The sequence below is a fragment of the Leopardus geoffroyi genome, chromosome X (assembly GCF_018350155.1).
Source record: "Leopardus geoffroyi isolate Oge1 chromosome X, O.geoffroyi_Oge1_pat1.0, whole genome shotgun sequence".
NCBI lineage: Eukaryota > Metazoa > Chordata > Mammalia > Carnivora > Felidae > Leopardus > Leopardus geoffroyi.
Genome location: NC_059343.1, coordinates 126,675,172 through 126,688,759, shown reverse-complemented (window position 1 = coordinate 126,688,759; position 13,588 = coordinate 126,675,172). Strand labels below are relative to the sequence as shown.

Here is a 13,588-nt window from a genome sequence, read left to right as displayed (position 1 = left end):
GAGTTCGAGCCCCGCGTCGGGCTCTGGGCTGATGGCTCAGAGCCTGGAGCCTGTTTCCGATTCTGTGTCTCCCTCTCTCTCTGCCCCTCCCCCGTTCATGCTCTGTCTCTCTCTGTCCCAAAAATAAATAAACGTTGAAAAAAAAAAAAAAAAAAGGATGACGTGTCATAACCAGAACCCGCAGACGGTGCTGGTAGGGATGTAAAACGGGGCAGGTGTTTAGGAAAACTTAGTCTGGCGGCTTGTCAGCAAGTTACACGTAGAGTTACCATAAGACCTACCCCCACTGCTAGCCGTACACTCAGGACAAATGAAGACATATCCACACACACACACACACACACACACACACACACAAACTGCACTCAAGTGCTCATAGCAGCTTTATTTGTCATGGCCCCGGGCTGGAAACAACCCAAATGTCCACCAGCAAGCATTCAACAGGTCTTGTGGCCCACGTAGGATGATACCTCTCCATGAGGCGGTCAAAGAAAGATGAATCGGTGACCTGCAAATCCTGGGGGGGGGGGCGGGGTCCCTGTGTTGTGAAGTCATAGACACATCAGTAGGAGCATGAGAGGGGATGAGCTAGTGAGCCCACAGCAAGTGGCAATTCCTGAGAACGCCATTTGAGGTGCTCACGTCAAAGAGTCCCGGGTCAACACCTAATGAACATCAGAAGCATCTGGCTGACTGTCGTGTGTATACTTGGTGGCCAGCCTTCAAAGTCACGCGCTCTAGCGGTTATGATATACACTAACGTCCCCTCCTCAATGTTAGAATAATTCTTTGATGTTAAAAACAAATCGCTCCTCATCAGGAAGCAGGTGGAGATGAAAGTTCTTCGTCTGCTTCTCACGACCATCTGCCCCCCAACAGTCCTACCAAAATCCCTCTGCTTTTTGGGGGTTCCTGACCACACCATGTGCCCCCTCTTCTTCCCCCTACCCTGCCTGAAATCCCTCCACCTCTCCTTCCCGTTTCAAGAGCCCCCCTGCTGCTCGCTCTGGCCGTGGCTTCAAGATGCACTTGTCTCCGCCGCCTGACAAGACATACACGTAGTAGCATCCCCACCTGAAAGCCTGCTGTGCTCCTCCGGCTGAGGAAAGGAGTGAAGGTTCTGGCCCGTCCTGAGACGTTCACGGAGAATCAGCCGTGCCGTAGGCATCCCGCTGCGCCCCTGCTGCCATAACACCAGCAGAACCAACCTCGGGAGCGAGAGCAAAGCAAACACGTAGAAGCTAAGGATGTTTGGCGACAGTGGCAACACAATCCTGAGAGCCCCCTTCCCAGGCCTGTTTTTCCCTCCCTTGGGGGCAAGTCTGGGATTATAGCTACACAGTCACAGGGAACACAGCTTTCCCTATCTCTTTGTTTGGAGCACCTGCCCAGCTTCGCAAAGCAGAGCTAGTCTCGCGAGCTACAATCCGAGCAAGGTTGTAGACACGGTCCGTTTTGCAGAGATCTCTGTTCCCGGGTCTACGTAAAGCCCCAGACAAGGATGCTGCCGTCAGTCAGGTGACAAATGCAGGACCGTCCTTGCGACTCAAACACGGCCGCACGCAGGCAGGCACAGCTGGGGCAACCATAATCGAGGGCGGACGGGATCTGGTGGCTCAATGACCATCAGAGATAAAGGACAGAGGAAAGGGCCGAGGACCTCGAACATGGCTGGGGGAAGACGGAGATGGAGAGGTCGCAGGGCCTATAGTACAGACAGGTGTCCACCCTGGAGTCCCCCCACAGCGGGAGGCCACGAAGCAAACCACGGAAGGGTGAAGGTGGAGCCACCTTCTACACAGGCCTGCACGGGGCTGGACGGGGCACCCACCCAAGTGAGTGTGTGTGCCGCCATGTTGCCTGAAGAAGCAACTGGGAGGAATACACAGCTGGGTCTCTCGGGGGACGGATGCGCCACTCTGTCCTTCCTGATCTGAGTCACGGTGTCCCACCGGCTGGGGGTGGCAGCTCTTGATGCCCACGTGTCTCGCCCTCCAGGGTTTCTGCCTTCCCTTCACGCCAACGTAGTGTCTTGGCTTTCCCCCACGATTACACACTTAGAATTTTTCCTGGGGCCTTGAGCCCAACTGCCATCTGGTTACTTTACAGCACGAGAGGGCTCCTTTAAGGCCAGCACTCTTAGACCCTCATTTGTTCGCGCCCGAAGTCAATGAATGCGGTCGGGGCAATTCACCAGTGACGTGGAGGCACCGCCACAACATTTAAACGGCTCGAGTGGTCTCAACGTCAGACACACTGGGCGCTGGCACCGTGTCTTACGGGGCCGTCCCTGAAGCACACCAATCGAGAAGCGTGACGGGGCCGACGTCCAGGGAAGTTCTTGGCGAAGGGACTGGAAAGCCGGCAGGATGTCCTCCAGTAGCGTGAGCTTGTGCGTCCAGTTGTGTGGGAGCCCAATTTCAGAGCACGTTAGAAAGAAAACCACAAAATCAAGGTGGCTCATCCAGTAGAACCCATGGGATGACATTCCACGGGGGCTATGCCTCTTCTTTAGTGAAGCCGGTTACTGACTGGCCTGCAGAGTTGAGACGGCTCACTTACTACGGTGATGGAAACAGACAGCAGAGCCCCGGGATCTGATCTCTTTCTAGTTCCCACCACCGCGTGGCAGTTGTCGTCCCAATGCCTCCTGCCACTGTCTTTTGTCCTGCCCTGGGATTGGCTTCCTGAATCCACCCCAGCCCTGGCAAAGATCGCGCCTCATAAGAACACGTGCTTCCACATGTCCTGTCCGTGGACTTCAAAGACAGTGGCCTTAATACTTCATGTTTCTGAGGTGCCGACAAAGATGAATGTGACACAAAGAGCAGAAGGCAATCGAAGGACAAGGGGACACAGACCCTGTGAAAGGGGCTTTGAGATAAAAGCAAGTTGCAAGAACTCTAGAACTTTCCGTAAGTCGTGTCTAAAAATCATTTTAAATTTTTTTTTTCAACGTTTATTTATTTTTGGGACAGAAAGAGACAGAGCATGAACGGGGGAGGGGCAGAGAGAGAGGGAGACACAGAATCGGAAACAGGCTCCAGGCTCCGAGCCATCAGCCCAGAGCCCGATGCGGGGCTCGAACTCACGGACCGCGAGATCGTGACCTGGCTGAAGTTGGACGCTTAACCGACTGCGCCACCCAGGCGCCCCTAAAAATCATTTTAATATAGCTATATAAAACCTCTATGTCAATGTGTTTCTATCTATCTGTATCTCTTGCTCCTGGAGTTGTCCTAGTGACTGGAGCTCCAAGAAGCATGCTCGGAAGAAATCCTGTATTTCCAGATCTTCCCCACACTGTCCTGAGGGTGCTTTGAGCCTCTCACTGTGTGGCAGGGAAGGCGCACACGATCCTCGGAGGCCCATAGGGGGTGCTCAGCATACCTACCAGTTGCCCGCCAGAGGTCCCGGCAGTGGAGGGGGCTGGAAGGAGGAGGCAAGCCAACCAGGACGCTGGGCTGAGAGCACCCAGGGGCCGAACTCCTGAACCCGGCTCTGGGGACGGTGCGGATAGAACAGGGCAGAGCCTGCCAGCAGCCGCCACCCCCTGGCCAGCAGGAGGCTGCAGGAAAGTGCCATTTGAAGGGGCCGCCCTGTTTCTGTGGGGCTCAGGGGGAGGAGGGAGAAGAAGGGCCAGGCTCACCACCGCACCCATCGGGTGTCTCTTTCTCCTGCCTGAGGTCTTCTCACAGGGTTGGCGGGATTCTTATTTCAGGAGCGATTCACCAACACCCTTCCTTATGTGGCCGAAATCTCTAGCTTACGTTACTCCTGAATACAAAAATGCTGAAAGCAAGTGAACGTGCAGTATTGTAAGAAATATCATACGAAAGGTCCGATGAGAGAGCCATCACTGGGCATGCTGTGTGCAAATTCGTAGCCCGTCTCATTTTGTTCCTGATCGGCACCAGCCACAAGAGGTGGCCGCTTGAGGGAGAGCAGCTAAGTGTGAAGCTTTAGGCACTGAGGGTGGGGAGGAGGGGCAGAGAGGCCAGGCTGGTCTGTGCTGCTGGGGTGTGGGAGGCAGACGGCAGTAAGTAGGGTGAGCCCGGGGCACCGGGTGGGAGGAGACGGATAGCAGCAGGCCAGATCGTGCGGGGTCTTGCCCGGAGCCCGCTCCTGCGAGGAACCAGAGTGTCCCCTGACTCCCCTGCCCCGCCCCAGGGCTCCGAGAAGATGGGCCCCGGGGGCTGCTTCTCAAAGGAGAAGGCTGCGCCTCTCTGGCACGGGGACAGAGGGCCTGGAAAAAGAGCGGGCCACCAGTCAGCATGATGGCAGGGTGTCCCGTTTCCTCCCGTGGAGCTGCGGGCTTAGAGAGGAGACACCGCTTCCCGCAGCCTGACACCTGGGCGTGAGCTGTCCACGAATGTGTTCGCCCAAGGCCGTTTTCGGACGGTTTCTTGATGCATTTGAGGTGATGTCACGGGCCGGCCACAGTCTAGTTGTAGAATTCCGTCACGCCCCCCCTCCCCCCCCCCCCCCCCCCCCCCCGTTTATGAGCTCTGAAAGCTTTTAGTGCTTTTACCTGGAAACACCAAGAAGTCTTGGAGCGAAGCGGATGGTCCCACGGCACGAGAGAGACCGCTCGTCCCTCACCGGAGGCGGCTGTGCCCACGACAGGGCCCTGCTGGAGCGCGGCGCTGACCCGCGTGGGGTAGGGGCATCTGGGCAGTTCCAGCACAGAACATGGATCTGTTCTGAGGTCTCTGTGCTTCAGTCGCGTCCTCAGCGATCAAAGGCAGGGCAGCGGGAGGCCCCAGGCTTTAAAGCGGGCCCTCTCCCAGGCGAGCAGGCTGTACTGCTGGTGGCCGCGCATTCGCGGTGTCCCCGGACTTTCTGGCCGGCGCCTTTCCCCCGTCGCTCTTCTCCGAGGGCTTCCCACCCCCGTGGCTGCCGCGGGGGCCGCCGCACCACACTGCCCCCTCACAGGCTAGGCCGCGCTGGCCGCCTGGGGCGCGCCGGTGCTGCGGGAGGGACAAGCGGCTCCGGAACACCCTCCCGCAGTACGGACACCCGCAGGGCCGCCCCTCGCCGAGAGTCGCCCGGCGCTTGAAGAGGGGGGAGCGCCTCCGAAGGCCTTCCCGCACTCGCCGCAGGGCCGCTTGCCGCCGCCGTGCACCCGGCGGTGCAGGCTGAGACCCGAGAATCCCCGGAACGCCTTCCTGCACTCTTGCACGCGAACGGCTTCTCCCCGCTGTGGACGCTCTGGCGGTGAATGAGCTGGGACGCGCCCTTGAAGGCCTTGAGACACTAGCCGCACGTGTAGGGCTCGTGGCCGCTGTGGGTGCACCGGTGCTTGAGGAGGTTGGAGCTGCGACTGAAGCGGACCCTAATCCCATCACGCCATCCTGTCTTCTCTGCTCCATCGCTCTTCCCTCACTGGAGGAGCCGCCTTGACCTCTCTCCCCGGGCTGGTCACCCCTGCCGGAACCCGTCTGTGGGGAACGAGCATGTTTCCCTGTGCGATTAGCGGTCTCTCTCCCCTGTTGGCCGGGCCACCTGGCTCTCGTTACCGGCCCGAGGGTCAGTCCTCGGGAGCTCTTGGGGGCAATGCTTCTGCTTTGAAGTCGACGTCCTGTTCTCTATCCCGTCACCTACAGAGACAGAGAACACCAAACAGTATCACCCTCTCCCCAGAGCTCTGTTAGGGGTCTGTTGTTCTCACCCTCACACCAAAGCCGAGAAGGAATGAATGGAGGAGACAAGGACGCGGGGGAAGAGGCAAGATGACCGTCAGCAGACAGGAGGGCAAGAGGGTAAGTGGTGGGAACGAGCTGGAAGTACCGTAACTGATGTGATGCAGCAGGAGGCGCTCCCTCCATCTGGCGCCTCAACAGGGACTCCTCAGGAGAGTAAAGCCTGGCACAAACGGGAACTTCCCACCCGAGGTGGCCGCACTGCCCTGCTCGGGTGGCCGATCTTGCCGAAAGGCTCAGGTGAGCCGGCTGCGCGGCCCTCACTCACCCGTCCGCACCCCTGCAGCAGCCCGTGTCCCGTGGATGTCTGCCGCCTTGGGCTCGTCACCTTGCTCCAGCCAGGAGACCAAGTGAGGCTTGGAGGCTAAAAGTCCTGTCCATGGAAACGAAGCAGATCAGTCACTCCTGAACTCAGCCCAGCGTCAGCATCTTCAAGAACAGAGAACAAAGAACTCTCTAGAGATTCGCCCCTGGGAAGGTCCCGATAAAGGGCAGAGTCCCTTTAAGGAAGCAAAGGACTTTGGATGCATGGGGGCCAGGCGGGCACGGGGAGCCCCAAGGAGGTGGTGATTGGGGCCAGCAGGATAACGGTGTTCTTCCTTGGCCTGCAGGGAGGTCAGGAGGCTGCTGGGACATGTGGCATCGACTGACGATTCCGGAGCTGCGCCGTGAACCCTGCATCTGCCCAGTGAGGGTCAGAAAGAACCAAGGGGAAGAAAGTAGTCTCCCTGTGTGTGGTTAGATTGTAGAGGTTAAATCTGGAGAGAAGAAATGGAGGAAACGGGCCCCCTGCAGCCCCGCAGGCAGTGGGTCTCAGTGAGTCGCAGTGGGGGGGGGGCACCCCAGCTCCTTTCTGGATTGATTCAGGCTGCAAAACCAAACGCTTTTCTTCTCCTGGGCCTCTTCGCCTGGCTCGGCTCAAGGAACAGAAACTGCTAAAGTCTGTACAGGTCAGCCTTGATAAAAATAAATGAAGTCTCAGAGAGCGCACACACACATTCAAGGATAACGTGCGTCCACCTTTTGGGTAGAAGAGGTCTAGTCAACCCACGACTTTCTATGCAAAAGTACTACGATGGGGGCCCTTGGGGTTACCACTTCGGGTCAATGCACGTATTCTCGGGCTTACAGTAACCAACAAGCGATTCCGTTCAGAGATCCAGTAGCCGTGGCGACTGGACGTGGGTGTGAGGTCCTTACCCAGTGACACCGAATGGCGGTAGTTCTCCAGCAACACTCCCTTGTAGAGGATCCTTTGACTGAGGTCCAGAAGCTTCCGTCCCGTCTTGATGAAGTACACGGGCACGTCTCCAAACGATGCCGGCACCTAAAATGAGACATTCCCGGGGCTGCAGGGGAATTCAGCCCCATGGGTCGCAGGATGGGCGGGCGGCAACCAAACATGGGGTGGGGGTGGGGGTGGGGACTCAGAGAACTCAGCAGCTAAGGGGAGACTCGGGGTTGCCAGAGCTGTGAGGCTGGGGCATGATGAGGGGGCGGACGGAGACGGTGAGGGAGCCCCGCTCACCTTGGGTCCGGCCTTCAAGAGAATGGCTGCCATCGCGGGGGTACAAACAAGCTAAGGGGATCGGCAAAAGCCAAGTGCGAGATGAGGCCCGCCCTCGTCCAGCACCACCTCATCCAGGTTAGGTCCCAGTCACAGCTGCTGGCGGGCAAGACTCGAACACATCTTTCTTGGGGGACACGATCCAACCCATAACCCTTTCCCAGACCGAGCTGCCGCCCTCTCCCCTCACCTGGGCGGTGGGCCGCCAGACAGGGAGTCCTGCCCACCTCCGGCGAGCCTTGGCTTCCTCTTTCTCATTCCTTTCTTCCCATGGGGGCAGGGCCCCTGCACCCCGACTTTCCAGCCATCCCCGGAAGCTCCACGGCTGACCCCTTTTCCTCTCAGGTCAGGGTCCTTACAGAAAAGCTCCCAACACACACACGCCACTCCACCTGTAAACAACCTCACTGTCAAGGAACAGAGGAAGACCAGGCTAGCGAAACGCACTATGGAGGGAGCCACAATAGCTAGGGGAGGGGTGCTCTCGGAAGGAGTCACGCTCAGGCCGAGAGCCGAAGGCTGCGGGGGAGCAAAGAGAGTAGCAGGCTAAGGGCATGGCTCATATCTGGCCCTTGGGTGGGCCCAAGCCGGGCGGTCCCGGGGCTGAGACTGGGGCCGGGGTGGGGGTGCGAAAGGGGAGAGACCACGTGTGCGCCTTGGGGACAGGAGGCAGCGGGGGCTCGCACCAAGGGCAGGAAGAGTCTGTCAGGGACAGAGTGGGCAGCGTCTGATTCCTCCGCATCGGTTCTCAGTGCCAGGAAACAGCGGGGCCAAAGAAAGTTTGCTCCAAGGATGTGCTCCGCACCCAGCTGGAGGCCAGAATGTGCCATTCCCCGGTGGGGAAGCGGAAGAGCCAGGCAGTGGCTGGTGGGGAGCGGGCCCAGGATGCTTTTGCTGCGTGGGTGACTCCAGCTTACTCATGCTACAGGAGAGAGGATGGGGGGACGGGGTCCCGGAGCATTTACATTGCCGCAAGGTCCCTTATCGCCAGTGACGAGCTGTCCACCAACACTAGCCCCGAAGAAATAAACTCATGTGTCCGACGAAGCCGTTGACGTTAATCAGATAGAAAGAATCCCTTAAGGCGGAGTGGATGCGAAAACCGCCGGGTGACAGACCCAGGAGGCGTGGATAGCCGCACGATGTCAAGATGTCTTCCCCTGCTTACCGCTGGTCCCGAGACAGAAAGCTGAGCGAACGGCTGCTGGACAGAGGTCGGACACGCCTGCTGTGACGATGCCACCCCAGGGAGGACACAAGGCTCTTGCCAAAGCTTGACCCAATTCTAGTGCAGCCTTGTGCCCCCGCACCCGGTTTATAAAGGATACTGGGGACAGAGGGACCACTTAAAGACAGTAGCTACAAGGGAGCCACCGGCCCAATCTAGAAGGTGGGCTGTTCCCGGTCTCCTGCGTGTCTCAGCGCCGGGGGGAAAAGACGAGGCCGGGGAGAGAGGCTGCTTCAGATGAAAAGATAAACCAGACGGCCAATGGTCAAGTGTAACGAAATCCTCGATGAGATGCTGGCGTGAAGGAAAGAGGAGTCAAAGGCAGTGGGGGCCTGGAGGGTGACTGTGCAGCGGCTCTCAGACGACAGCAGGAGCCCGCGCCGGGCATGGGTTGGATGGATAACGGCACTGGGTCATGGGAGGAAATGTCCTTCCTTCTTGAAGCACGTAGGGAGAAAACGGTGCGCACGCTTCCTGTAAACTGTTTCAGCAAAAACAAAGGAAAGGGAAGAGGAGAGAGAGAAAGAGAGAGCGAGAGAGCGAGAAAAGCAGGGAGCGAAGGATAGAAGGACCAAGGGAGGGAGAAACCGAGAAAGAGAGAAACAAGCAAACAAGGCAAGCTGGAGGCCGCCGCTAGCCCCGGGGGGTGGGCACCTGCGCTGCCTTAGACTGTCCTCTCGATTTCGTCTGTTTGCTTGCCGGTGTTCAAAATGAAAAGGGAGGGGCACCCGGGTGGCTCAGTGGGTGAAGCCTCCGACGTGGGCTCAGGGCATGATCTCACGGTTCGTGAGTTCGAGCCCCGCCTCGGGCTCTGTGCTGACAGCTCGGAGCCAGGAGCCTGCTTGGGATTCTGTGCCTCCCTCTCTCTGTGTCCCTCCCCTGCTTGCGCTCTGTGGCTCTCTGTCCCTCTCAAAAACAGAGAAAGATTTAAACAAAATTAACGGGGGAAAAAAAAAAAAAAAAAAAAGGAGGCAGCCAGTGGGCTTCTGTGCTGGTGCCTACAGAAGACCAGGAGATGGGGCTATTTCCCCAGGAAAAGAACACAGAAAACAAACCCCAGGAAAGGCAGGAGGCGACCCCACACAGGAACTGGGATCAGGAACTGGGGCTTCTTCATCTGTGAGGAGGAGTGGCGCCAGGCCTCTTGCAGTCAGGCTTCTTCCTTCCTGGCGGACTTCCTCTGAGGCCTGGCACTTCCAGACCCCGGCTGCCTCCTCCTGGCTCCGGCAGCCTTCCCTGGGGACCTCAGGGCTTGCAGCCCGCTGGGTGGGTCGGCCCCAGGGCCCTGGGCCTAGGGAGGCCGCAGGTCACCCCAGGGCCTTCCACGCTGCTCCACCCAACAAAGCCCTCTAGGGATCATCTAAGGATCAGCCTTGCAACTGGGGTCTCCCCTGTCCTGGGCGGTGGGGGGCGGGGGAGGGGCAGAGGCTGAACTGATGGTAAACAGGGCCACCTCCTAATGGGGTTCTGGCCTTGCCTGCTCACGGCCCTCCCCGGGGTGCCCATCTGACTCAGAGTAGACCCGTGTGGCCCCTCCTGGCCTCGCCCTGCCCCCCTCCCACCTGCTCGCTCCCTCTGCTCCTGCCACGCCGTCCTCTGCGCATTCCCTTCCACACACCAGTCCCCTCATACCTCAGGCCCTTTGCACTGGTTGTTCCCGCCGCCCGGTACACACTCTCACCTCCTTCAAGGTTTTCTGAAATACCCTCATCTACTCAGGCTTGGGACCCAGCCCCTCACCTCCTTCCCTCTGCTCTAGTTTCCCCAGGGCACTTACCACCGATGAACACACTCTCGCATCCTTCATTTCAGATGTTTGCTGTCCTGTCGTGTGCGCCCTGCCGCTAGGCCTGGACCCACGTGGGGCGACTTTTGCCATTTTCTTCCCTGCCATATCGCCAATGCCTGCAGGGGCCTGGCCCGCGGGGGCTGCCAGGCACACATCTGTGGGACTGGAGGACTGCCGGAGCTCCTTCCCCGCTCAGCTCGCTCCCTCCCTCTCTTGATCTTGCCGGCCCTCCATCCCACCCCTGGCTTCCTCTTCCTACACCTTCTTCTGGGGAGCTCCTCACCACCAACGGTCTCCCCAAAGGGGGGCACCACCGCCCCCCCGCCCCCTACCCCCTTGATAGCTAGCCGCCAGGACACGTCTGGGACCCTTACGGCCTGTGCCTGCTGAGTTCGCCAGGTGCCCCTGAGCAGGAGTGCCGCCACCTCGAATTGCCGGCCTGCCCAGCGCACCCGCACACACGGGCGCAAAATCCAAACTTACCCGCCGGGGGCTCCCTTGCCAGCTCCAGGTTCAGAGGCCAATCGCAGTCAATAAACATAAGCTGCTTTCCAGGGGCCCTCTCCCTCGCCCCATGGCCACCTGCCTGCCGAGACGCCCCCCCCCCCTCCCCTCCACAGGGTCCCGCTCTGGGCCGCCACAGCCCTGCCAGGTCGGCATACTGGGGTTCCGCGGGCCGCTGCCGGGCTGTGGGTCCTAACCCCCACCCCCTGCCCCCCGCCCCCGGCAGGCCCAAGGCCAAGGCTGCCGCCTCCGAGAAGCCCTCGGGGACAGCGGCCCCAGGAGATGGCGGGATTCCCCGCCCGTTCTCGACCTGGTCCCTGGGCGCCGCTCTCAGGAGGCGCGTTCTGCGAGGCTGTCCATCCTCCTCTGTCTAGAGCCAGGAGTAGGGCCGGGAGGTGGGCGGGGAGGGGGCGGGGCCGGGGCGGCTGCGGTGGCGGCGGCGGCGGCGGCGGCGTGGGAACCAGGCGCGGCGGGGGGGGGGGGGGGGGGGAGGGCATGGAGCATGCGCGTCGCAGCGGGAGGGCGGCTGGGTCCCCGCGCCGGTCCCAGCGCGCCCCACGGGGGATCTGGCCTGATTGCCAGGGCACCCCGGGGCACTTCTGCTTCCCATCTGGGCTGCTTCCAGGACTTGAGTAGCAGTGGCCGGCCCGCCGTGTGCCCCCCCCCCCCCCCGCCGCCAAGGGGCCAGGGGAGGGGCGGCATTGGCCGAGCACCTCCCGTGGGTCAGACCCCGGGGGTTTTGCGTCCATCCAGTCATCTGTTCATCCATCTGGGATCCATGGGACGCTGTGGGGGCACCCAGTAAGAGACCAACGCACTTAAGCCAGGAGGGCAAAGAGGAGAAAACGGGGTGCACCGAGGGGGGGCCTTGGGGAAGTCCGTGCGCAGACAGATGAAGGAAAGAGCCGCACCCGTTTTCCATCTGCCGCCCCTGCCCCCCAGACCTTTTCGTGACCATTGAGCTGGGCTGCAGGTTGGGCACCGGGGTCTCCATTTTCTGACAGGTCACCGTCCATGTGGCAGAGCCAGGATTGCAATCCAGGGCTGACTCGGGACGCATGCTCCACTGACAATGGGTTACTTGAGGTCAGGACTATGAAAGAGGCTGGCAAAGTAAAGCAACGAGCAAGAACCGGCGAACTGCGTGTCTCACCCACCCAGCACCCCCCCCCCCCCACCCCCCCCCCCGGCCGGGGCGGGGCGGGGGGCTGGGAAGTGAGTATGAGGTGGGCACCCTTTCTGCCTCTGAGCTGTACCCCTCCTCACAAAAGCAGAGCTCGGGCATCTCTTGTTTTCAAATGGCCCTAGGCCCTGGCCAGGAGAGCCTTGGTCTGCAGCCAGAGGCCTTGAGCTACTTGCCCCTGGCTCAGCGGGAGAGCTGGGTACTTCTCACTCAGGGTACTTCTGGCTGCAGGGAGCAGGCCTCGCAGGAGGCCAAGGGCAACACAGCTTTGGGGGCCCTTCCCCGGAACAGAGGCAGAAGAGTCCCCTGTGGTCCTTCGCTGCGGGCTCTGACCCTCCCCCGGGGAGACTGGCTGGGCAGGCCTGGGCCTGGGCTCTTGAGGTCTCGGCGGGTGTACGGTGGCCCCTGAAAAGATGTGTCACATCCTAACTCCTGGAACCTGTGACTGTGACCTTTTTTGGAAAAAGGGTCTTTGCAGGTGTGATGGAGTTAAGAATCTGGAGGTCATCCTGGGTTCTCCAGGTGTGCCCTAAATCCAATGACACGGGTCCTTGTGAGAGACAGAAGAGACGCACGGAGAGAAGCCCGCACGGAGGCGTAGACAGAGGATGGAGGCGTGCGGCCACCGGTCCGGGAATGCTGAGAGCCCCGCGAGACCGGGAGAGGCAAGAAAGACGCTCCCCTGCTCCCAGCTTTTGGAAGGAGCGCAGCCCTGTTAACACCCTTAAGTTTGGCCTTCCGGCCCCCAGAGCCACGAGGGCGCGCACTCCTAGAGGTTGAAGCCACCTGGCTTGTGGGAACTCTCGGCAGCAGCCCCAGAAAACCCACATCCCAGGGAATGGGCTGAGCCTGCTGAGGGAAAGGGACTGGGCCTTTCCGCCCCACATCAGCTGGCAGTCATTGGATGGCGGAGGGTGGGACAGACTCAGGGAAGGTAGCCCCTTTGGCCTGGAACATTCAACCTTTATGGAAGGATGGGCGTGAGAGCCGCAGGCCAGGAGCAGGTTCTAGGAGTGCGTGCCAGCACCCACTGTGGAAGGGTTGTCACAGGGCTGGCTGTGAAAACAAAGAAAAGAGAGACGATGTGTCATTGTGTGCGGCCGTTTGGGCTTCTCACGTCGGCGGTGGTGGCATTACTACACTTAGCCTGGACGGCGTCAGAATGCCTAAAGCAGAGGTGATAGACCTACGAAGAGAAGCGGATAAGCCCACCGTTGTCGCAGGAGGACAATTTCCCTTCTAGCCTTTTTTCAAGTTTTTCATTCCCAAGACTTTCAAACACACGCCAAGCCCGGAGAGCGTCATATGCCAGAAGTCTGTGGACGCCCCGGTCGGCTCCAACAGTGACCGGCACGGGGCCGTCCTGTTCCCTCTCTCCTCCCGTGTGCCTCCCCTCATTGTGGGAGGAGGCTGAACCTTCCTGGAGAGAGGCAGCCTCACCCACTGCAGGCGGGGGATGGTGCCCTGAGGGCAGCAGGTCCCAGGGACCCCAGTGGGGAAGGGGACTGAAGAAGGAGTCCAGGGGAGTCTGAGTCATCAGTGGAAGTGAGTGAACCTCTCGCTGGGGAGGGTGGGGTCTGAGCCAGGTGCAGGGAGGCCAGGCCCGAGGAGGCCG

The 13,588-nt window shown here is 60.1% G+C and overlaps 1 protein-coding gene and 1 long non-coding RNA gene across 11 annotated transcripts; both read right to left on the bottom strand.

Annotated features, from left to right (window-relative positions):
• Nucleotides 1–360: 360 nt before the first annotated feature.
• On the bottom strand, nucleotides 361–5,095 carry LOC123595438. 2 transcript variants are annotated; one of them, XR_006711163.1, is made up of 2 exons: nucleotides 3,395–5,095; nucleotides 361–1,208 (listed from the first exon to the last, which is right to left on the bottom strand). It is a non-coding gene; the product is annotated as an uncharacterized LOC123595438 (long non-coding RNA). The 2 variants fall into 2 exon arrangements; XR_006711164.1 differs by lacking the exon at nucleotides 3,395–5,095 and adding an exon at nucleotides 1,832–2,936.
• Nucleotides 5,096–5,132: 37 nt separating this feature from the next.
• On the bottom strand, nucleotides 5,133–11,849 carry LOC123595432 (zinc finger protein 92 homolog). 9 transcript variants are annotated; one of them, XR_006711155.1, is made up of 5 exons: nucleotides 11,108–11,849; nucleotides 10,770–10,791; nucleotides 6,903–7,029; nucleotides 5,971–6,131; nucleotides 5,133–5,600 (listed from the first exon to the last, which is right to left on the bottom strand). XR_006711155.1 is itself a non-coding variant. In XM_045473221.1 (4 exons), the coding sequence occupies exons 1-4, from the start codon at nucleotides 11,537–11,539 to the stop codon at nucleotides 6,205–6,207; spliced, it is 684 nt and encodes a 227-aa protein (XP_045329177.1). In that variant the 5' UTR covers nucleotides 11,540–11,849; the 3' UTR covers nucleotides 6,153–6,204. The 9 variants fall into 9 exon arrangements, 3 of the variants coding, with proteins under 3 accessions (XP_045329177.1, XP_045329178.1, XP_045329176.1); XR_006711158.1 differs by lacking the exons at nucleotides 10,770–10,791; nucleotides 11,108–11,849 and adding exons at nucleotides 7,497–7,661; nucleotides 7,956–8,643 and having other exon boundaries at nucleotides 5,135–5,600; nucleotides 6,903–7,396; XR_006711157.1 differs by lacking the exons at nucleotides 10,770–10,791; nucleotides 11,108–11,849 and adding exons at nucleotides 7,460–7,661; nucleotides 7,956–8,642 and having other exon boundaries at nucleotides 5,135–5,600.
• Nucleotides 11,850–13,588: the final 1,739 nt, after the last annotated feature.